Genomic DNA, 23,683 nt, shown 5'->3' on the forward strand with positions numbered 1-23,683 from the left:
TAACCATATAAAAAAGCTTGATGCAAGTGTTCACATGGCAGATCTGAAGCATACTGATGTAATGCTGCCGGTGAAACTAGGACCCTCGCCTGTTTTCTGGAAACTCAATGCTCATATTCTGTATCTTCATGTAGATGTCCATTTCAGTACAGACTGCATACTCATTCATGCTGCTAAGAATCTTCTGTTTGTAAACATTACTTACAGGGGCCTTTAAAAACAAAGGAATTTTTGTAAAGTTCCATTGTTTTTAAAATAAACTTAATTGGCACTGGTGCAATCGTGTGGGCAATAGCAGTGTCTACAGTCTAGTCTTGTATAGCTGACATGATGGTAAATAGATTACTCTTCAGTTGGGAGTAGAGATGAGTGAACCTGCCGAGGTTCTGGTTCGTATGAACCGGAACTCTCGGCTTCTGACTGCCGCTGTCTGCCCGCTCCGTGGAGAGGGTGGATACAGCCTACGGCTGTATCCCAGTTTTCCAGGCGGTTCTTCGGCTGTACCCACCCTCCATGGAGCGGGCAGACAGCGGCAGTTAGAAGCTGAGAGTTCAGGTTCATACAAACCCGAACCTCGGCAGGTTTGCTCATCTCTAGTTGGGAGCACGGTCTTGCCACTATAGCACAGAGCCGGCCACTCCATTGATTATCGGTGTTTGGCAGTGTTCTGGAACGAGGAGTAAGCTAACGGCACATGAAGGGTGCTGAGAAGGAAGGTAAGAGACCTACCTCAGCGCCCTTTGAGCAGGTTAGGATTTTTCTAACCTTCTGATAGTTTCCCTTTAAAGTGCCTTCACATGTACCAGATCCGCTGCAAAATCAGCTGAGGATCCCCCAAAGCAAGCCTGAGCAGGAACAGTATGCATTTACATACTGCCGTGGTATGCGAATTCTGCTGCGAGTATGTAATCTCATTCAAAATAACTGACAAGGGATCCACAGTGGAATTTACAGCATAAAATCCGCTCTGGAACGTGTGAAAGCACCCTTAAACAGTTTCAGAGCTACTGGCATCACAATGATGTGTTGTGTTCCACTGGGACTGAGGTCTACTTCACGACTTATGTCAGCATATGTTGTATGCACAAGACTAGAGATGAGCGACTCTACAGTAGGAACAGTTAAAGGTGTACTCTGGGCAAAATGTATTTTTTTAATGTTATTACATAAGGAAAGTTAGACAAATCCCTAATATACATTAATTATGGGAAATGCACATATAGGGCAATTCCCCTCAATTTAGTAGATCAGGTAGGCTCACTTCCTCAAAAAAAAGTGACGTCACATCTCAAGTGTATGTACCAGCAGGGGGCGCATGTAGAAGTATAGAATTAGAATGGACATAGATGAATCAGTGCCTTTACCTCCCTCACTTTCTGTGCTTGCAATGTTCCTCTGTCTCCCTCTGTGTTGCCTGGTCCTGATACACCCTGTCCCATGCAGTGGGGTGAGCTCTCCTCATCTGCCACTCACCCTGTCCCAGCGGGGTGAATGCTCCTACAGCTGCCCATGTCTCTGAGCTGCCCTCACCCCAACGCCCAGTCCCATGCAGCAGCGCTAGCTCCGTCCCGGCTGGGTGAGCATTCCTGCCCGGTCCCATCCCGCACTGCTCACACCTTCCTGGTGCTAGTGGGGTGAGCATTCCTGCAGTTCTTCCCTAGCAGCTTCCCGTGCCTTTATAGCCGCCCGTCCTTTAAGGGCCCTATTCCACCGGACGATTATCGTTCAGATTATCGTTAAATCGTTCGAATCTAAACAATAATCGTTCGGTTGAAATGCAGTAACGATTAACGACCGAACGAGAAATCGTTGATCGCTTTATAAGACCTGGACCTATTTTTATCGTTGCTCGTTCGCAAATCGTTTGCATTGAATAAGACATCGTTCGGTCGTTCGCAATAGATACGAACGCAATAGCGAATAAATACGGAAGAAGAAACGATCGCAATTACGATCATAAGTAACGATTATCGTTCCATGGAAATGAGTGAACGTTTTCAGGTCTTTCGCAATTTCTTTTTATCTTTGCACTTACCGACGGGCCCCCACTCAGGGAGCATCCCGTAGCACCACTCTAAACTAGCCTGCAGCCTCTCACCTCTCCGCAAGGACGACAAGAAAACAACAGAAATACGTCTATACCCCAATCCAGGGGTGATATGCATCAAGCCCAAGGGGCTGAAAGGTGAGCCTTGAATCTACCGCTTATCACCCTATACCAGACACCACCTCTTGCCTTTGTTTTTTCTCCTTTATTATACAGGGCGGCTATAAAGGCAAGAGAATCTGCTAGGGAAGAACTGGAGGAGCGCTAACCCCGCCGGGAACGGGACTGGGTTAGCGCTGCTGCATGGGACCAGGTGCCTACGAGACATGAGCAGCCGGAGGAGGTGCAGGAGCTCTCACCCTGCCGGGACGGGGTCAGTGCTGCTGCATGGGTGAGCGGCAGATGAGGAGCGCTCACCCTGCTGCATGGGACAGGGTGTATCAGGACCGGGCAGCACAGAGGGAGACAGAGGAACATTGCAAGCACAGGAAGGGAGGGAAAGGCACTGATTCATCTATGTCTATTCTAATTCTATACTTCTACATGCACCCCCTGCTGGTACATGCACTTGAGACGTGACGTCACGTTTTTTTTTTTTTTTTAGGAAGTAAGCCTGCCTGATCTACAAAATTGAGGTAAATTGCCCTATATGTGCATTTCCCATAATTAATGTATATTAGGGATTTGTCTAACTTTCCTTATGTAATAACATATTAAAAAATACATTTTGCCCAGAGTACCCCTTTAAGAACCTTTAGGTGATCCAAGCCAGACATGCTTATTTGCATACTAAACTTTAGATACCTATTTCACAAATCAGATTTTGTCAAAGTGCTTGTGTAGAGATAAGCGTAGCTACAGTAGGAATAAAAGGGGAGATTTATCAAACATGGTGAAAAATAAAACTGGCTCAGTTGCCCCTAGCAACCAATCAGATTCCACCTTTCATTTTCCAAACAATCTGTGAGGAAAGAAAAGTAGAATCTGATTGGTTGCTAGGGGCAACTGAGCCAGCTTCACTTTACACCATGTTTGATAGATAGCCCCCAAAGTGAATTGCTTTGTTCCCATGTGCATTCTCCTCATCAGACTGCAGGCTTTGAAGTATGATCTGATCCTCCCTGGGTGCTGGGAAAAGATGGATCCAGTCCTTGGAAACTGGGAGAAGTTGTTGCTACGCTTATCTCTACACAAGCCCTTTGACAAAATCAGATTTGTGAAATAGGTATCTAAAGTTTAGTATGCAAATAAAAGCATATGTCTTGCTTGGATCACCTAAAGGTTTCTAACTTTTCACCTGGATACTGGTGGAGATAGGAGTTCTTGGTAAAAGCTGTTGCCAGAGCAGAGTGGCTGCAACTTACCCCTTCCCATGGGGAACACAGGAACTTTTGTCTAATTTCATGTTTGTGGACGACAATCCTCCAGTTTATCAAGTGTGTGTCATTAGGGAATGGCTGATGGAGATTGGGGTACCACAAAATAAAGTGGTCTGCACTTTCTCCAGACCTGAATCCCATTAAAAAAACTTATTGGATCAGCTGAGCTTGTAGCTGTAACCCAGCAATTCCAACATTGCATTTTTTTTTTTTTGCCCATAGCAACGTACACTCACCGGCCACTTTATTAGGTACACCTGTCCAACTGCACGTTACCACTTAATTTCTAATCAGCCAATCACATGGCGGCAACTCAGTGCATTTAGGCATGTAGACATGGTCAAGACAATCTCCTGCAGTTCAAACCGAGCATCAGTATGGGGAAGAAAGGTGATTTGAGTGCCTTTGAACGTGGCATGGTTGTTGGTGCCAGAAGGGCTAGTCTGAGTATTTCAGAAACTGCTGATCTACTGGGATTTTCACGCACAACCATCTCTAGGGTTTACAGAAAATGATCTGAAAAAGAAAAAACATCCAGTGAGCGGCAGTTCTGTGGGCAGAAATGCCTTGTTGATGCCAGAGGTCAGAGGAGAATGGGCAGACTGGTTGGAGCTGATAGAAAGGCAACAGTGACTCAAATAGCCAACCGTTACAACCAAGGTAGGCAGAAGAGCATCTCTGAACGCACAGTACGTCCAACTTTGAGGCAGATGGGCTACAGCAGCAGAAGACCACATCGGGTGCCACTCCGCTCAGCTAAGAACAGGAAACTGAGGCTACAATTTGCACAAGCTCATCGAAATTGGACAGTAGAAGATTGGAAAAACGTTGCCTGGTCTGAGTCTCGATTTCTGCTGCGACATTCGGATGGTAGGGTCAGAATTTGGCGTCAACAACATGAAAGCATGGATCCATCCTGCCTTGTATCAGCGGTTCAGGCTGGTGGTGGTGGTGTCATGGTGTGGGGAATATTTTCTTGGCACTCTTTGGGCCCCTTGGTACCAATTGAGCATCGTTGCAACGCCACAGCCTACCTGAGTATTGTTGCTGACCATGTCCATCCCTTTATGACCACAATGTACCCAACATCTGATGGCTACTTTCAGCAGGATAATGCGCCATGTCATAAAGCTAGAATCATCTCAGACTGCTTTCTTGAACATGACAATGAGTTCACTGTACTCCAATGGCCTCCACAGTCACCAGATCTCAATCCAATAGAGCATCTTTGGGATGTGGTGGAACGGGAGATTCGCATCATGGATGTGCAGCCGACAAATCTGCGGCAACTGTGTGATGCCATCATGTCAATATGGACCAAAATCTCTGAGGAATGCTTCCAGCACCTTGTTGTATCTATGCCACCAAGAATTGAGGCAGTTCTGAAGGCAAAAGGGGGTCCAACCCGTTACTAGCATGGTGTACCTAATAAAGTGGCCGCTGAGTGTATATCTCAAGTTACAAATATTTTTGCGAAAAACAGATGGAAATAACAGATGCATGTGTGTGCATCCGTTTCTTCATTGGATCAGTTTTATAATGGAATTCGTTTAACGTACAAAAAAAAAAAAAAAAGGAGATTGACAATGTTTTTGTGTACATTTAAAAAAAAAAAAAACAGATCCATTTTTTTAATGGAATTCAATGGAAAAACCGTGCATCCATTTTTCATCCTTTTTTTCCCCGCAAAAATGTAGTGTGAACCCAGCCTAACAGATTGCTCTCCAAAACTAGATTCTATTAAAAAAAAAAAAACAGTCCTAAGCAACTACTGAAACGGTAAGATGCCTAGACAAACAAATGGATGTCTCAGAACTGAAACTGTTTACCTGATATCAGAATACCCATTTAAAGCAGCTCTGTACCACAATCTGAACCCCCCTCCAAAGCGCTTGTACCATCAGCTGCTTTCAATCCAAGATCGCAGCAAGATTGCGACACCCCTCCGTCCCTCCTCCCCGCCCTCTTTATCATTCGGAATGCCCTAAGAACAATTTCTCCTATTCATCCTGTATGAACACTGCACATGTGCACCGTTCAGACAGGTGATGAATAGGAAAAATCCTGCATTTCTAATGAAGGCATTTGGGGCATTTCTAATGAAGATGATGAGGGCAGTGAGGAGTGTCGCAATCCTAGGGCGCACACACTCTAGGCCATGACAATTTGACACACGGCTGCAAGTTTAAAAGTTGTTTAGGACAATAACTGCATCACCTGCCGAATGGACCCCAGGACAAATCTTGGATTAAAAGCAGCTATCCGAAAGTACAAGAATTTTATTTTATTTTTTTATTTTTTTTTGGGGGGGGGGCAGATTGTGGGTACAAATTAGCTTTAAAGTGACACTGTCACCCCCTTTTTGCATTCTGACTTCTCTACACAGGTATAATGGGTAAATTTAGCAGTTTTCATACCTCATTTTATATCATACGTCATGGTGCTTGTTTAACGTAAAAAGTGATGTTTTATCCAGGGCTGTGGAGTCAGTCTTGAAATTAGAGTCGGAGCCTGTTTTGGCTGGAGTCGAAGTCGGAGCTAGCTTTCGCTGGAGTCGGAAAAAAAAAAAATGTACCAACTCCGACTCGAGCTTTAAAAAAAATGTAGAATTGAATTTTAATATGAACTTTACAAGTTTTGCTCATGAATATATATTATGAGCAACATTCTAATAGGACACTGGCCCTATTACATAAGGGGGTCATGGAAAAGTTGTCAGTCACTATTTGGCAGTTTATTTCTGAGCTAGAAGAGTCCATTGTGTGGGGGGGAGATCTGTGCTGTTCTCTTCCTGGAAGCCTGTATATGAGTAGCAGTGTAATATGAAGATATCCTGTGTAGAGGAGGAGGAGAAGACATAAGTAGTGTAGCTGTAACCTCTGTCCTCAGTGTGGTGTTTTCTCTCTGGGAGAAGATTGTGTTTTTCTTCAGTGTTCTACGGCTGCAGGTGTGTGTGTGTGTGTGTGTGTGTGTGTGTGCGTGCATGCTATGGCTGCAGTAGGCTGTGTGTATGTGTGTGTGCGCGCTATGGCTGCAGCAGGCTGTGTGTATGTGTGCTACGGCTGCAGCAAGCTGTGTGTGTGTGCACACTATGGCTGCAGCAAGCTGTGTGTGTGGTATTGTTGCAGCAGGCTGTGTGTGTGTGTATGCTATGGCTGCAGCAGGCTGTGTGTGTGTGTGTGTGTGTGTGTGCCCCCACAGTGACCTTCTATATTACGGTGTGACCCCTCTCTATATCATTATGGCTGACCTCTATATTACAGGGATCTGGCATTGTTAGCAGTGTTTCTGTGTGTATGGTGAATATTTAGTTAGAAACATAGAAGACTGTCAGCAGGAAAAGACCACCTGCTCCATCTAGTCTTGTTGTGAGTAGTTCAGGACATGGAGGCTGGAGACTGGCTGCATCCACTGCACACACAGGAGAATCTGCTTTATATACAGTATTCCTTTAATCCCTCAGAAGTCACCCCAGGATCATGGAGGACATTAGGGAGAAGCTGCTGAGCCAGTGTGATAAATAACTCCCCTGGTATATGACTGGCCATTTATGAAGGAACAGGAGTCAGAGGTCGGAGTCGGTTCTGCGGCTTACCGACTCCACAGCCCTGGTTTTATCACCTGCAGATTGTGCTAAGTGGGCGTGGCTTCACAGCAACAGCACCACTGTTGGCCTTGCCTCTCCATGACATCATCGGCACATAGGCCCCACCCCTCACTGACCATTAGAACGGGCAGGCCTAAAAGTCTGGGCCCCACCCCCTCCAGGTCAGCCCATACCAGGGGCGGATTAACTTTTCCATAGGCCCTGCGCTGTTCACCAAGCCTGGGCCCCCCAACCTACAAATTATGGCAGCACTAGCGTAGTGTTCATAATACAGGATAGATACGGTCATGATGCCCTGATATTAGCAAAATTGCTTTTAAAAAAAAAAAAAAAAAAAAAAAAAATAATAAAAAAAAAAAGCGATTTTTTTTTTTTTTTACAAATCATGGCAGAACTGTATCCAGGAGACATTACACCACTAAAAGTATGTCTTTTTGGGTGGCCATGGGCTGCCCCAAGAGCTTAGGGCCCCGGGTTACCGCCCAAAACGGACCTGTTATAATCCGCTACTGGCACGTACCAATGGGCATCGATGAGGCGAGGCCTATTTGCCAATGACGTCATGGAGTGGCCAGGCCAACGGTGGCGCAGGTATGAAAACTGCTAAATTTACCCATTGCACCTGTGTAGAGAAGTCAGAATGTGAAAAAGGGGTGACAGTGTCACTTTAAGCCTTATGCAGGCTGACCTATTGCAAGGTCTATAATATGGCACTACCCATAGCTTGTTATAAGCCTATATACTGTGCCACTGCCAACAAGATTTATAGGGAAATTATAACTTCCACACTAAATGTAAAGAATTACAGGACTAGACAGTTCATAAAGGAATTTACACTTTCACAGCTTAATTTCATCTACCACCTTTACCAAGTGTTAAAATAATGTTACCAATACGTAAAAGATATCCAATTTACTGAAAAATTAAACTTGAAGAAAAAAAAAATACAATAGTTTTTTTTTGTTATTTTAATGATGTTTGTAGAAAACAAAGTACAGAGTTGAAAGGAGGGTGGTCCAAAACAATTGTTACTGATATATTCTGCATGGGAGTAGTATTACGGATCTTCCCTACTGCCTAAGTTAGGATGATCAGGCCTGTCCAACTGACAAAATGTATAGAAGTTTAGTCCAGAGTCCACTTACAAAATTAAATAATGTTAACAGAGTAATCTGAAGTGTCCTTGCATCCCTCAGATGAATGGAAATATAGCCATATGTAAGCCAGTAACATTGGAGTTCTTTAACACATCCCCACAAGATGAAGTGCCATTACATGGCTGGCATAGAAGCTATACAATTTGGCGTTTGTAATAAAAATGGAGATAAGCCTATTACACTATTCCTAACATTTAACAAATTTATTGAGATTTTCAAGAAAATGGATATATTCTTGATGTTCCAATGCAGTGCTGAGTTCTACGAGCTCATCAGCAAAAGTGTTGTCTATTCCACGGTCAGACAGGAAATCCATCAGATGATCATACAAAGCCTTGAAAGAAATCATGGAAAACAGATTAGTGCATGAATGTTACTTTGAGATTTGAACGTGTAGGAAAAAAAAAAAAAAAAAAAAATTTAATTGTTCTTTTTGTATGGTTGTGTAATAGTGGATTCTGCTGTTCATAATTTGATTCATTCAACCTATTATCTAACGGAGCCATAGCCATGAATATATGCATAAAGTATGCTTAAAGGGGTTGGCCACTTTATAGTGAAATTGCTCAGTGTACAATATTAGTAAGTGTACTCACTGAACATACTGACAGCAGCTTCCTGTGTGCCTCAGAGCTAAACTCAGACTCCACTCCTCCAGGCTGTGCTGTCCTGCTCTGTGGTGAGGCTGTCCATAAGATGTCCGACATGAAGGAGCATGTGACCCGCCCCCCAGTGTCCTCTATAGGCATATACAGGCTCAGTGGTGGACAATGGGGGAGGGGCATGGTCACATGCTCCTCCATGTCAGCCATCTTATGGACAGACTCACCACAAAGCAGGACAGCACAGCCTGAAAGAGGGGAGTCTGATATTAGCTCTATGAGGCACACAGGGAGCTGCTGTCAGTATATACAGTGATTACACTTACTAATACTGTACACTGAGCAATTTTACTGTAAAGTGGCCAACCCATTTAAAGTCAGTCCTACAAAAATGAAATTGGAACATGTTCCACTTATTGATGTGATTTAACCCATAGCTGCACCAGGACGTTATTGAACGTCCTCGTGCCGCTATGGGAGTTCAGAGGGGGGTCGCGCGGCGACCACCCTCTGAACTGCCGCGATCCCGGGTGCCGCGTGTAGCCCGGGCTCGCGGCTATTAGCGGGCACGGTCCGATCGCCGTGCCCGCTAATTAAGTACTTAGAAGCAGCTGTCAAAGTTGACAGCTGCTTCTAAATACTTGCTTTTATTCATACCTGGTGGTCTAGTGGGGGGATCGCCCCCCTGCGGCGCGATTGGGGGGGGGGCGATCCCTGCATCCATCCCGGGCCGGGGTCTGCTCCGTAATGGCGCTGATCCCGGCTCGGCATTCTATTGCTTTTGGCTGCAGCAGCCAAAAGTAATAGAACACCGATCTCATGGATTCATGCAGTATAACTATACTGCATGGATCTCTATGAGAGATCAGAGTACATATACTAGAAGTCCCCCAGGGGGGCTTCTAGTATATGTGTAAAGTAAAAGACAAATGTATTTTTAATAACACAAAACCCCCTCCCCTAATAAAAGTCTGAATCACCCCCCTTTCCCCATTTTATAAATAAAAATAAATTAATTAATTAATAAACAAACATGTTTGCTATCGCCGCGTACGTAATCGCCCAAACTATTAATTAATCACATTCCTGATCTCACACGGTAAACGGCGTCAGCGCAAAAAAATCCCAAAGTGCAAAATTGCGCAATTTCTGTCGCATCAAATCCAGAATAACTGTAATAAAAAGCGATCAAAAAGTCATATATGCGCAATCAAGGTACCGATAGAAAGATCACATCATGGCGCAAAAAATGACACCTCACACAGACCCATAGACCAAAGGATAAAAGCGCTATAAGCCTGGGAATGGAGCCATTTTAAGTGACGTATATTTGTTAACGGTTTGAATTTTTTACAGGCCATCAGATACAATATAAGTTATACATGTTACATATCGTTTTAATCGTAACAACTTGAGGAACATGCATAACAAGTCAGTTTTACCCCAGGGTGAATGGCGTAAAAACACATTTCCCCCAAATAAAAGAAATGCGTTTTTTTTTTCAATTTCACCACACTTTGAATTTTTTTCTGGTTTCCCGGCACATTTTAGGCAAAAATTACATCTGCCATAGCAAAGTACAATTAGTTGCGCAAAAAATAAGGGCTCACTTGGGTCTCTAGGTGGAAAAATGCAGGCGCTATGGCCTTATATACACGAGGAGGGAAAAACGAAAACGCAAAAATGAAAACTGGCTGTGTCCCCTAAGGGTTAAGCTATAAAGTTATACCAACCCAGTCAAGAGAGTCTGTGCTTAGTGTGTAGCTGTTCTCCTTCCAATCTGAATCTCCAGTGGGCTGGAAGCTGACTTCTCGAATGGTGAAGATGTCACTTTCTTCCTCCTCTTCACCATGTCCAACCTTCATTATGGCATATTAAGAAATACAGGAAATTAGACAAAAAAAAAAGCTAAAAAGACCACAACAAAAATATCCTAAGGGTAGCTTCACACGTACCGTATTTTCTGCTGGGGATCCGCAGCAGATCCTCAGCAGACTTTACTAAATAAATAAACACAGCATTAAATCCAGCATTAAATCCGCACTGTAAAATTTGCTGCGGATCTGCTGCGGATTTAATGCTGTGTTCATTCATTTAGCAAATTCAGCTGCGATACGGTACGTGTAAAGCTACCCTAAAAATATATAACAGTGTATATACTAGGTAACAACTAGGACAGTACAGTGATCCTCCAGGAACCTTCAGGATTAATTTTTGACAGCTATTGCATTTTACATACATGTGGCAGTCCTTTCACTTTTTCTTAAAAGGGTCATTTCAAACTGAGACATTTATGGCAGAGGGTATGCCATACATTTCTAATAGACCCACAGGGATGAGGAACCTTCGGCCCTCCAGCTGTTGCAAAACCACAATTCCCATCATGCCTGGACCGCCAAAGCTTTGCTTTGGCGGTCCAGGCATGATGGGAATTGTAATTTTCCATCCCTGGTGTAGAGCCAAGCTTTTGCCGTAACTCAGAATCCTGCGGATATGCCATGCATGGCCAGATAGGAATACCCCTTTACACTTAGTTAGCAATGCAGTTCTGCAGAGAGCCAAAATATATAAGAAAGAGCTATGTTATTACTCCCAAGTTATTACAATGATAACAAATAGAGGAAATATTCTGCTGCTGGGAGCCTTATATTCTAAAACTACATCTTACCTCATCTTCAGGATAGTGACAATCCAGCACCAAGGTCTGATTGCCTTCTAGTTTTGTGACTTCTACAACAAAGTTTGGAGTGGAGACAAGTTCAGGCTGCAGAAGAGGAAAATGTTACATTAATATACAGGCCTTTAACAGAAATATACACAGACATAACAGACCTATATGTAACGTAATGGTATGGTAAGAAGCAACCACTTCTACTTAAAGAGACTCGGGTCAGTAGGTTTCTGCTGTCCTATCTCAGGGTAGCATAAACTAGAGACAGAAGCTGAACAGAATCATGTATCACTTACATTGTTCTGTGCAGCTGATTCAGAGGTATCCTCCTGAATAACATGGACAACAAGTAATCCTCTCTATTATGTGCATGAGCCCAGTAGTCCTGGATATTCATGAGAAGCAGAAAGCTCCGTCCACCAGCTGCTGATTGGCAGTTATCCATCTATACCAAGTATTGGCAGTCAAAGGTCAATCGGTAGCTGGAGGGCAGGGGAAGGGGTGTGGCAAGAATCCTATTCTCCTGCATACCAGGAGAACAGCAGAACAAAATGATGTAAGTAACTAATTTATACTGCGCTCATTTAAGGCAGCATAAACCTAGTGACAGATTCCCTTTAACCCCTTAAGGTCAAAGCCAATTTTCATTTTTGCGCTTTTGCTTTTTCCATTTTATGTTTAAAAGTCCATAGCGCTTGCATTTTTTCACCTAGACACTTATATGAGCGCTTATTTTTTGCGAAGACAATTCTACTTTGCAATGACCGGCATTATTTTTCCATAAAATATGCTGCGAAACCGGAAAAAAAAATCATTTGCGCTGCAAATTGAAAAAGAAAAACGAATTTGTTTTGATTTCGGGGAGTTTTGCATTTACGCCGTTCGCCCGGGTGTAAAACCGACTTGTAATGCATGTTCCTCAAGTTGTTACGATTACAACGATATGTAACATGTATAACTTTTATATTATGTGATGGGTTTTAAAAAAATTCAAACCATTGTTAACAAATATATGTTCCTTAAAATTTCCAGGCTTATAGCTCTTTTATCCTTTGGTCTATGGGTCTGTGTGAGGTGTTATTTTTGCGCTATGATGTGTTCTTTCTATCGGTACCTTGTTTGCGCATATGCGACTTTTTGATCACTTATTACATTTTTTCTGGATTTGATGCGACCAAAAAAGCGCAATTTTGCACTTTGGAATTTTTGCGCTGACGCCGTTTACCGTGCGAGGTCAGTAATGTGATTAATTGTTTGGGCGATTACGTGCGCGGCGATACCAAATATGTTTGTTTATTTATATTTATAAAATGGGAAAAAGGGGGTGATTTGGACTTATTAGGGGAGGGGATTTTTTATTAATAAAAACACTTTACTTTTTTTTTTTTTTTTTTTTACATAAACTAGAAGTCCCCCTGGGGGACTTGTATATACACAGCCCTGATCTCTCAGAGATCAATGCTGTGTATATACACAGCAGAGATCGATTACATCGGTCATAGATTGCTTTGGCCTGCTGCAGGCCACAGCAATCTATTGCAGAGCCGGGATCAGCGTCATTGCAACGCTGAGGCCTGGCACGGGCAGAGGAGCGGATCTTCCCCCCGCGATAGCATCGCGGGGGGGGGGGGGGGGGCTCGATCCGTCCCACTAGGCACCAGGGACGTGAGGTCTGAAGCACTTCAATGCAGCTGTCAGGTTTGAAAGCTGCATTGAAGTGCTTAATTAGCCGGCGTGTCAACTAAGGCCATGTTCACACAATGTATAACAAGGGCCATTGTTTGACACAGTCTTTGGCAGTGTCAGACAAGAAACATTGTTTTACATGTTCACCTGGCCGATATTGTATTATCAGTCAAATGATAAGTCCACATTATTTTAAAGTCATTGAAATCCGGCTGCTGTACGGGTTTGCCGGGAAATCAATGGTTAATTACACTATGGTCGACATGACAGCCACAAAATGTTTGAACTGTCAATTATTTGCTCAATTGTTCAATGCTGCTCATTATTTTATTTGCTAACAACGGCCGTTCTTGTCATAAAAAAAAAATTGTTTGAACCATAGCCCCTGAATAATATGGCTTCATTAAAATAGAAACTGCGAGTTGTTTCACGCTGCCCAAACTACAGGCAGTATTACACAGGGACAGATTCTTTTAATTTTTTTTTACGCAAAACTATGATTTACAACAATTATAACTGGCTGGCTAAGCTAGGCAAGTCACCAGGGTGGTCCTAGCTAGCTTCACTGCCAGGCATGATTGTTAGATCCCTACCTATGAAGGAAGAGACATGTCAATCAAGACCAGAAGGGCTCCAAAAGCACATCTTCCCACATCCCATGAAGCAGATGTATCTCATCCCCCCCACCACACATTGAACAGTTAAGAATAATTTCACAATACAATCTTTTGTAGTCTATGGGGAGTTTTATATACTCTACTAGAAAATGTACCCGGCGCTGCCCGGGTATAAAGTGTCAGTGTGTTAATTAGATTTGTTCTAAGGTGCCCAGGAGGCCAAGCTAAAGGTATTGTTTCATCTAAGTTAATCAATGGAATTGGTGTATACCTGTAGTGCATAGTTGGAGGGGTTCGGTATACCCACAATGTATAGTTTTTAGGGGTCTCGCATATCTGTAGTGCATAGTTGGGGGGGCTGTATACCTGTAGTGTATAGTTGAGGGAGGTCCTGTATGCCTGCAGTGTACAGTTGGTGAAGGTCCTGTATCCCTTTACTGTATAGTTCGGGGGTCCTGTATACCTGTAGTATATAGTTGGTGCTGTATACCTGTAATGTATAGTTGTTGGAGGTCTTGTATACCTGTAGTTTATAGTTTAAGGGTCCTGGATACCTGTAGTGTATAATTAGTGGAGGTCTTGTATACCTGTAGTATATAGTTCGGGGGTCCTGTATACCTGTAGTGCATAGTTTGAGGGTTCTGTATAACTGTAGTATAGAGTTGGTGGAGGTCCTGTATACCTGTAGTGTATAGTTTGGGGTCCTATATACCTGTAGTATATAGTTGGTGGAGTTCATGTATACCTGTAGTATATAGCTTTGGGGTCCTGTATACCTGTAGTGTATAGTTTGGGGTCCTGTATACCTGTAGTATATAGTTGGTGGAGTTCTTGTATACCTGTAGTATATAGCTTTGGGGTCCTGTATACCTGTAGTAAAAGAGTTGGCGAAGGTGCTGTATACCTGTAGTATAGAGTTGGTGTAGGTCCTGTATACCTGTAGTGTATAGTTTTGAGGTCCTGTATACCTGTAGTATATAGTTGGTGAAGGTTCTGTATACCTGTAGTGTATAGTTTTGGGGTCCTGTATACCTGTAGTATATAGTTGGTGTAGGTCCTGTATACCTGTAGTGTATAGTTTTGAGGTCCTGTATACCTGTAGTATATAGTTGGTGAAGGTTCTGTATACCTGTAGTGTATAGTTTTGGGGTCCTGTATACCTGTAGTAAAGAGTTGGCGAAGGTGCTGTATACCTGTAGTATAGAGTTGGTGTAGGTCCTGTATACCTGTAGTGTAGTTTTGAGGTCCTGTATACCTGTAGTATATAGTTGGTGGAGGTCCTGTGCACTTGTAGTGTATAGTTTTGGGGTCCTGTATACCTGCAGGGTCGTATTTACCATTAGGCACCCATGGTCTGGTGCGTAGGGTAGCACCTTGCAGAGGGGCAGTACCCTCCCGTTCAGACTTGCCAGAAAATCTTTGGTCAGGTCTTGTATAGCGGTGTTATCCAGTCACAGTATGGCGGTATTGGTCATGTCTGCTATGGCAGTGTTATTCAGTCACAGTATGGCGGTATTGGTCAGGTCTGGTATAGCGGTGTTATCCAGTCACAGCATGGCAGTATTGGTCAGGTGTGGTATGGCAGTGTTATCCAGTCACAGTATGGCGGTATTGGTCAGGTCTGGTATGGCAGTGTTATCCAGTCACAGTATGGCAGTATTGGTCAGGTGTGGTATAGCAGTTTTTTCCAGTCATAGTATGGTGGTATTGGTCAGGTGTGTTATGACAGTGTTATCCAGTCACAGTATGGTGGTATTGGTCAGGTCTGGTATAGCGGTGTTATCCAGTCACAGTATGGCGGTATTGGTTAGGTCTGGTGTGGCAGTGTTACCCAGTCACAGTTTGCTATACCTGTAGTGCCCTGTATATACATGTACTGTATAGATGGAGTAGGGGGTCCTGTATACATGTACTGTATAGATGGAATAGGGGGTCCTGTATATACATGTACTGTATAGATGGAGTAGGGGGCCCTGTATATACATGTACTGTATAGATGGAGTAGGGGGCCCTGTATATACATGTACTGTATAGATGGAGTAGGGGGCCCTGTATACATGTACTGTATAGATGGAGTAGGGGGCCCTGTATATACATGTACTGTATAGATGGAGTAGGGGGTCCTGTATATACATGTACTGTATAGATGGAGTAGGGGGCCCTGTATATATGTACTGTATAGATGGAGTAGGGGGTCCTGTATACATGTACTGTATAGATGGAGTAGGGGGCCCTGTATATACATGTACTGTATAGATGGAGTAGGGGGCCCTGTATATACATGTACTGTATAGATGGAGTAGGGGGTCCTGTATATACATGTACTGTATAGATGGAGTAGGGGGTCCTGTATATACATGTACTGTATAGATGGAGTAGGGGGTCCTGTATATACATGTACTGTATAGATGGAGTAGGGGGTCCTGTATATACATGTACTGTATAGATGGAGTAGGGGGTCCTGTATATACATGTACTGTATAGATGGAGTAGGGGGTCCTGTATATACATGTACTGTATAGATGGAGTAGGGGGTCCTGTATATACATTTACTGTATAGATGGAGTAGGGGGTCCTGTATATACATGTACTGTATAGATGGAGTAGGGGGGTCTACCAGTTATTTCTGTGGATGTTGTGAGGCAGCTGCCCTAGCAACCATTGCTCCCTGTGAAAATGAAATCAGTAATCCTATTGGTTGCTAAGGCTCCAACTGCCATGTCTGCTGCAGCTAATTATATCACCTGTGTGTGCAGTGAGGAGATTTTCCCTTTCATTTCTATGGGGCGCCTCTCTTTCCCCTCCCCCTCCCCTCCTGTACATCTGGCGGGGACAGGACCTTCGCAATAACCTTCCCGGGCACCCAATGTATCTGTGGGCCAAATTTGGGGTCAAATGGTTCAGGCGTTTGGAAGTCTATTTGGGACAGACAGAGACAAAATAATATACAAGAGAGTTGTGACAATCTTTGGCCTTCACATACGTATAATTGTAGTGTTGTTTCCAGTATCCCTGTGTACAGGTATGCAGAGAGCAGCGGCTGCGGAGGAGCGCACACTCTCCCATTGAGATAATATGACACAGTAAGGCAGGAGTAATTACGTCTATTTTACTCAGTGTGAACATACCCTACCACAGAGCTAAAATCAGGCTCCCCTCCTCCAGGCTGTACTGTTCTGCTCTGTGGTGAGCCTGTTCATAAGATGGCCGACATAGAGGAGCATGTGACCATGCCTCGCCCCTGTTCTCCATAGTTATATACAGGTTCAGTGGTGGACACTCAGGGCATGGTCACATGCTCCTCCATGTCAGCCATCTTATGGACACACTCCCCTCCTCCAGGCTTTGCTGCCCTGCTCTGTGAGGAGTCTGTCCATAAGATGGCAGACATTGAGGAGCATGTGACCATGCCCTGCCCCTCAGTGTCCACCACTGAGCCTGTATATTTCTATGGAAGACACTGGGGGGAAGGGCATGGTCACATTTTAGCTCTATGAGGTGTCAGTAAGTACACTTATATTATGGACCGTTGGGCAAAATGACAGGTTTTAAAAAGAAACAAACAAACCTAGGTCTGCCGGTGGCAAATATAGAATGTGCTTACATTTTTTACTTTTTCCATTAGCAGCCTCCACATGCATCTGTCTATACACACATTGGGAGAGATTTATCAAACATGGTGTAAAGTGAAACTGTCTCAGTTGCCCCTAGCAACCAATCAGATTCCACCTTTCATTCCTCAGACTCTTTGGAAAATGAAAGGTGGAATCTGATTGGTTGCTAGGGACAACCAAGTCAGTTTAACTTTACACCATGTTTGATAAATCTCCCCCATAGATAGATACATACAAGCTGGCACCCTTCTTACTACATTTAACCACCAAGTGCTGCAGACCTCCCTAATGTATACACAGACACACAGGAGACGTCATTAACATTTTCGCAGAGTGGCGAGTACTGCCATCTGTTCAATGTATTATACCTCCTCTTCACCCCCTTTCTGTCCCTCTTGGGGTTCCTCATCATAGGATGGTGGAATGCTGTTGTTTGTATTAAATGTTACGGTGATCCTAAAGAAAAAAAAAAAAAAGGGGGGGGGGGGGGGGGGAAGGGTCTCAGAGTTATTCAAGAAAGAAGCCACACAACCCACAAAAGGTCTATTCACAATACAAATCGGTTTACATTTTAGTTTTTATTTGTCTTCCAACTACAGGAGCCTTCTGTCACTAAGCCCAATAGTCCTGTTCTGTAAGGAAAACTTTAGTTGCGTCCTTCTAGTCCCCACAGGCAGGATTACAGCTAAACTGTTACCCCTATATACTGATAAGATGTGATCAAGCCATTCACAATATCCCCCTTCCTGCACAATGACCTCTGCAAAGGTCACAAAGCATGCCTAGAAAACTCTCCAACAGAAGTGAATAGGGCCTGCTCTAGTTTACTGCCCCTATATCCATAAGGCTTGCTGTAAAGCAAATCTCTAGAGGCTTTTAAAAGCAGGTCATAGAATATAGTGACCCCCATAATGTACGTGGCTGTTATCAGGTGATCCATTCCGCCATATTTCAGCTTTACAGGACACAACATGGTGTAAAGTGAAACTGTCTCAGTTGCCCCTAGCAACCAGATTTCACCTTTCATTCCTCACAGGCTCTTTGGAAAATGAAAGGTGGAATCTGATTGGTTGCTAGGGGCAACTGAGCCAATTTCTCTTTACACCATGTTTGATAAATCTCCCCCACGGCTTCTTTCATATATCCAGCTGTGCTTCCATTGTAGAATACTAATATCTTCCAGTGCAAGCCGTAGGAGCAAAAACTGGTCTCATTTGCCTAAAGCAACCTATCACAGCTCGCTTTCATTTTACAGCGCTCATAAAGCTGAGCTGTGATTGGTCGCTGACTGGTCACAGCAGTTTTTGTCCCTGACAGATCGATTTGACTTTACTTCTTCACTCAGACTAATTTATTACATAACACTAAAAATCTATAGTAGTTCTACCGCCACTCACTTCTCTCCAGAAACTTTTCGGGTCAGTTTAGCCTCTGTGCCGTTCACTTCTAACTCCCACCCACCGGACATCTTGGGAAGGCTCTTGTGCTTCTGGATTTTCTTCTCCTCTTTGATTTCATCATTCAGAAACTCTGCAAATGCTTTGTCACCTGGAAGTGAATGTACATAGTTACCACGGGCACACGTCACTTTTAATAGGGAACCCATCACATAAGCCACTCTGGTCACCCCCTGCCTGTTATTGCTCAGCAGTCACAACCAACAGGACTGCATACATTTCAGAAGTCCTAGGGTACTATTACACGGCTGATTATCGTTCTGTGTAATAAAGACAACAATCAACCGCACACTGTCACGTGTAATAGCGGTGCGCGGCCGGCGACTGACGAAATACATTACCTGTCCAGGTTGCAGGGCTCCTCTTCCTCTGTGCTTCTCCCCAGGTCCCGCACGCTCAAACTTCAGAGTGGCCTGTCAGCTGACAGGCCGCTCAGCCAATCACTGGCCGGGACCGCCGCGGCCAGTGATTGGCTGAGTGGCCTGTCAGCTGACACAGGCCACTCTGAAGCTGGAGCGCAAGGACCTGGGGAGAAGCACAGAGGAAGAGGAGCCCTGCAACCTGGACAGGTAATCTATAACCTTTAAACAAGGGCTGCAATAGGGGCGTGGTTTGCCTATGGAAGTGTGAGCAGCTCGGCTCTTGAGCTCCCGGCACCTCACCGCTCTCCCGCCGCTCTAACTATAGATACCGGGCACTCACCCACCGGACTTCATGAGGGGACGTTCAGGCAAGTCAGTGGCCCCCCTTGATCCCGAAACTCCGGGGATAAAGCAATTTTTCACAGCCTCACAGCAAGGTAAAGGCACCAGGCGGGGATCCAAAATGGCGACGCGGACCTTGCGAGCAGCCTCACCGCATGCAGCAGAGAGCCAGCGTTCTGCATCCCCGGCTCTGAGCCGGGACGCAGACAGCAGAGAAGCTTTTCATGATTCGGAGGAGGAAGACTGGAGCCTACGAGATTTGGGGAGATATATTAAGTCTTTACCCACAAAGCAGGACTTTGAAAAATGTGTCAGCCGTATTGAAGCTACATATAAGAAAGAACTGCGTACCCTGAAGCAGGACATTGGATCAAGGTTCGATGACATTGACAAGGTACATGACAACCTCCAGTCACAATTATTGGCACAGCGGGAGGTCATCCAGTACCAATCTGTAAAAATTGAGGAACTTATTGGGCGCCAGGAGGATGCTGAGAACCGCAATCGGAGAAATAACCTGCGGATTAGGGGTTTAGCAGAGACGATAACAGATCTGGACACTGCAGCTCAGGCGATATTCGCCAAGTTACTCCCGCCTGATCTGGCAGGACCAGTGGAGCTGGATCGCATTCATAGGGCACTGGGCCCGAAACCCCCCCCAAATGGTAGATCGCGTGACGTAATATGCAGAGTGCATTTCTACAAAATTAAAGACGCCATCATGTCTGCCGCACGAGACCGTGGCGCGGTGGAATATGAGGAATCCTCTGTGCTCCTTCTGCAGGATTTATCCAGTCGCACTCTGCAACTCAGACGAGCATTACGGCCCCTGCTGGATCTCCTCAGAAGCAACGGAATATCGTATAGGTGGGGGTTTCCCTTCCAGCTTCGTGCCCATAAGGATGGCGTTACGGCGATATTTCGCCAATTGGGTGATTTACCAAAAATGCTGGGAACTTTTGACTTACCATCGGTTCGCTTACCGGACTGGCCTGTCCCACCCATGCTACTGGATGATCCGGCTGTGGAGAATTGGTCACCGGTGAATGCACGAAAGCGTCCCAAGAACAGAGCGGACTCTGCTGAAGCACCGATGGACACCTGAATCTTCTATCCCAGTTCCATATCCTGAGAGACCTGTTTTCTTGCTGCGGGACCGCTGGTTGTATTTGCTATTTGTTCCCACAAGTCCGGTTAACTGTTGGTGTGCTCTTTTTCATTTAGGCGATTTGTTTGTTTATTATGCTGAGAGCTTATTTCACACCCAGACACACTGCTATTAAGCGATATGGGATTGATTATAAACAAGGGCTGCAAGGACATTGGTAACGATGTCCCTGCAGCCCTTGTTGAATGATTATCGGGCTGTGTAATAGGCCCAGTAAACCAGCGCCGATCTAGCAGATCTGCACTCATTTACATTTATTATCGGGCCCCCGTCGGCCCGTCTAGTTGTACCCTTACTGGATTGCTGCGTTGTAGTTGTATCGGAAGTGACCACAGCCTCATACATGCAAGCTGGAGAGTGAACTAAAGCAAACAACTAAGATACTTAAAGGGGTGGTCCACCCAAAAATGTTTTTCTTTTTAATCAACTGGTGCCAGAGGTTTGTAAATTTATTTACAAGTCTATTAATAATAAATAGAAATGTATATTTCTTTTTATTTCTGACACCAGCTGAAATGAAAGGTTTTTTTTTCTGGTGAACAAACCCTTTAAATACCACTGCCCATGATGACATCTAGGATTGTTTACCAGAAAAAAAAATTCTTTCAATTTAGCTGGTGTCAGAAGGTGCCAGAGATTTGTAATTTACTTCTATTAAAAGATCTCAAGTCTTGCAGTACTTATCAGCTGCTGTATGTCCTGCAGGAAGTGGTATTCTTTCCAGTCTGGAGAGGAAGAGAGGTTTTCTATGGGGAGTGGCTACTGTTATGGACAAATGACAGCAGGGAGTACTGTGTCAGATTAAAAAGAATACACCACTTCTTGCAGTACATACAGCAGCTGATAAGTATTGGAAGACTACAGATTTTTATTTTAAATAGAAATAAATTACAAATCTCTGGCAGCAGTTGATTAAAATTGCTTCGGGTGAACAATCCATTTTTAATCAACTGGTGCCAAAGTTTTGTAATTTATTTCTGTTAAAAAACAAATCTGTAGTCTTCCAGTACTTATCAGCTGCTATATGTCCTGCAAGAAGTGGTGTATTCTTCTCAATCTGACACAGTACTCCCTACTGTCACCTGTCCAGAACAGTAGCAACTCCCCATAGAAAACCTCTCTTGCTCTCCAGACTGGAAAGAATACCACTTCCTGCAGGACATACAGTGGCTTATAAGTACCGCAAGACTTGAGATTTTTTAATAGAAATAAATTACAAACCTCTGGCACCTTCTGACACCAACTGAATTGAAAGAATTTTTTTTCTGGTGAACAATCCCTTTAAATAACGCTGCCTATGATGACATCTGTATGGTAACTAAGGTCCAGGTCTACAACAATACTAGAATCTGGCACAGTATAGTGTGTTCAGGTCTTATATGTCAGCACAGAAAGCAAAATAAAAATAGAAATTTATATATATTAATATATATACATACACAGTGGTGCCTTGGATTACGAGCATAATTCGTTCCGGAACAGTGCTTGTAATCCAAGTCCGCTCTTATACCAAAGCAAATTTTCCCATAAGAAATCATTGAAATGTAGACAATTGGTTCCACACCCCAAAAATCATTTTATAATCATTATAGCAGCAGTGTGTATAGCTGAGTGTGAGTGCAAGCACATTATAGCAGGAATGGAGAGGATGGGAAACACAAGGACTGACAGAGACTGCAGGGAGCAGGAAGGAATGAGCAGGGCAGATGTGGACACAGTATAGCAGCACTCTGTCCGGGGAGAGAGGGGTTAAAGCTATAAAGAGATTACCCCCACAGTCCTGTCCCCTGATGCAAGCCCCAGCCTGAAGTGGATCTGCTATAAATTGGAAGGTGAGAAAGACTTCCTGGGTCAGAGTACTATGCTGCAGACCCTGCCCCTCCCCCACTCCCACTCCCACCCAATACCAGGAGCTCTTAAACCAAAGCAATGCTCTTAAACCAAGTCACAATTTTGAAATACTGTGAGCTCTTCTTGCAAAACGCTCTTAAACCAAGTTACCACTATATATATATATATATATATATATATATATATATATATATATATATATATATATATATATATAGTTCTCCAAACTTCCCAGGATTTCAGCCCCCCATCAGTCCTTACATCTAAATGAACTCACTCAGTGCACCTTGAAGGATGCTGTCAATCAGCACACACAACTCTACTTAAAGGGGAAATAAGGATCCTCAGATCCCTCCAAATATAATAAGTGAGCCTCTCACCTTCAGTATGAAGCCCCCCGCATCCGCACGACACTGCCGGGAAGCCCCTGTGAGGGTTCAGGAAGGCCGGCCTGAGAGCACTGCTGGCCCCGCCGTGCAGCCATAGTGATCGGGTCAGAGCACGGGCGGGACCATGAGTGCTGAGCAACGGGAGCGGCCGGGCGACCACCACTCTTGCTGCGGCTGTGACCAACGAGCGGGACAGAGACGAGAACATGGTGCGGCGGCTGCGACCCACGTGTGGAAGAAGAGGACACTGTGACACCCCTGACCTTTCACCTCTGTAGACGGAAGCGCATCCCCGGAGCTGACGTAGACGCCGCCTTAGCCAATAGGAGACGGAGGAGGGTGTCGGCCACGTTCACGTGACTAGTATTATAGATGGGAGGGGCCAAATATTACAGTGCAGTTACAGCATACAGAATACTAGCCTGGTAGCGCCATGTGTTATTTTGCAATGTATACAAGTTTAAAGGGGTTTTCTTTGCATAGAAGAGCTCTTGTTTATCCACAAACCATACATATTAAAGGGTTTTCTGAGTTCTATTATCTTCTTAACTAATTTTACTGTGCCAACACAAGGAAGCACAGACAACAACAGCGGTGGTGGCGGGGTATTTGGATAGGAGAGTATAGCTTTTTTAAAATTATTCCATTGTAACCCAAAGAATTACATATCCAAGTAGATTGAACACTCAGATCGGCCATTCAGTTGGACCCTTCTCATTATTACTCTGGTTCCT

At 44.2% G+C, this 23,683-nt stretch overlaps 1 protein-coding gene across 1 annotated transcript; it reads right to left on the minus strand.

Annotated features, from left to right (window-relative positions):
- Nucleotides 1–8,366: 8,366 nt before the first annotated feature.
- On the minus strand, nucleotides 8,367–23,236 carry C1QBP (complement C1q binding protein). The gene is made up of 6 exons (XM_069972465.1): nucleotides 22,941–23,236; nucleotides 18,778–18,928; nucleotides 17,749–17,836; nucleotides 11,461–11,556; nucleotides 10,526–10,651; nucleotides 8,367–8,524 (listed from the first exon to the last, which is right to left on the minus strand). The coding sequence occupies exons 1-6, from the start codon at nucleotides 23,155–23,157 to the stop codon at nucleotides 8,378–8,380; spliced, it is 825 nt and encodes a 274-aa protein (XP_069828566.1). The 5' UTR covers nucleotides 23,158–23,236; the 3' UTR covers nucleotides 8,367–8,377.
- Nucleotides 23,237–23,683: the final 447 nt, after the last annotated feature.

The sequence above is a fragment of the Dendropsophus ebraccatus genome, chromosome 5, assembly GCF_027789765.1.
Source record: "Dendropsophus ebraccatus isolate aDenEbr1 chromosome 5, aDenEbr1.pat, whole genome shotgun sequence".
Lineage (NCBI taxonomy): Eukaryota > Metazoa > Chordata > Amphibia > Anura > Hylidae > Dendropsophus > Dendropsophus ebraccatus.

What these genes read in the sequence shown, in the direction of transcription:
- C1QBP (XM_069972465.1), bottom strand. Translation starts at nt 23,157, where the DNA reads ATGTTCTCGTCTCTGTCCCGCTCGTTGGTCACAGCCGCAGCAAGAGTG. An exon ending in CGGGGGGCTTCATACTGAAG is followed by an intron (nt 18,929 to 22,940) that starts GTGAGAGGCTCA and finishes ATTCACTTCCAG; the next exon opens with GTGACAAAGCATTTGCAGAG. An exon ending in AGAAAGGGGGTGAAGAGGAG is followed by an intron (nt 11,557 to 17,748) that starts GTATAATACATT and finishes CCTCTTCTGCAG; the next exon opens with CCTGAACTTGTCTCCACTCC.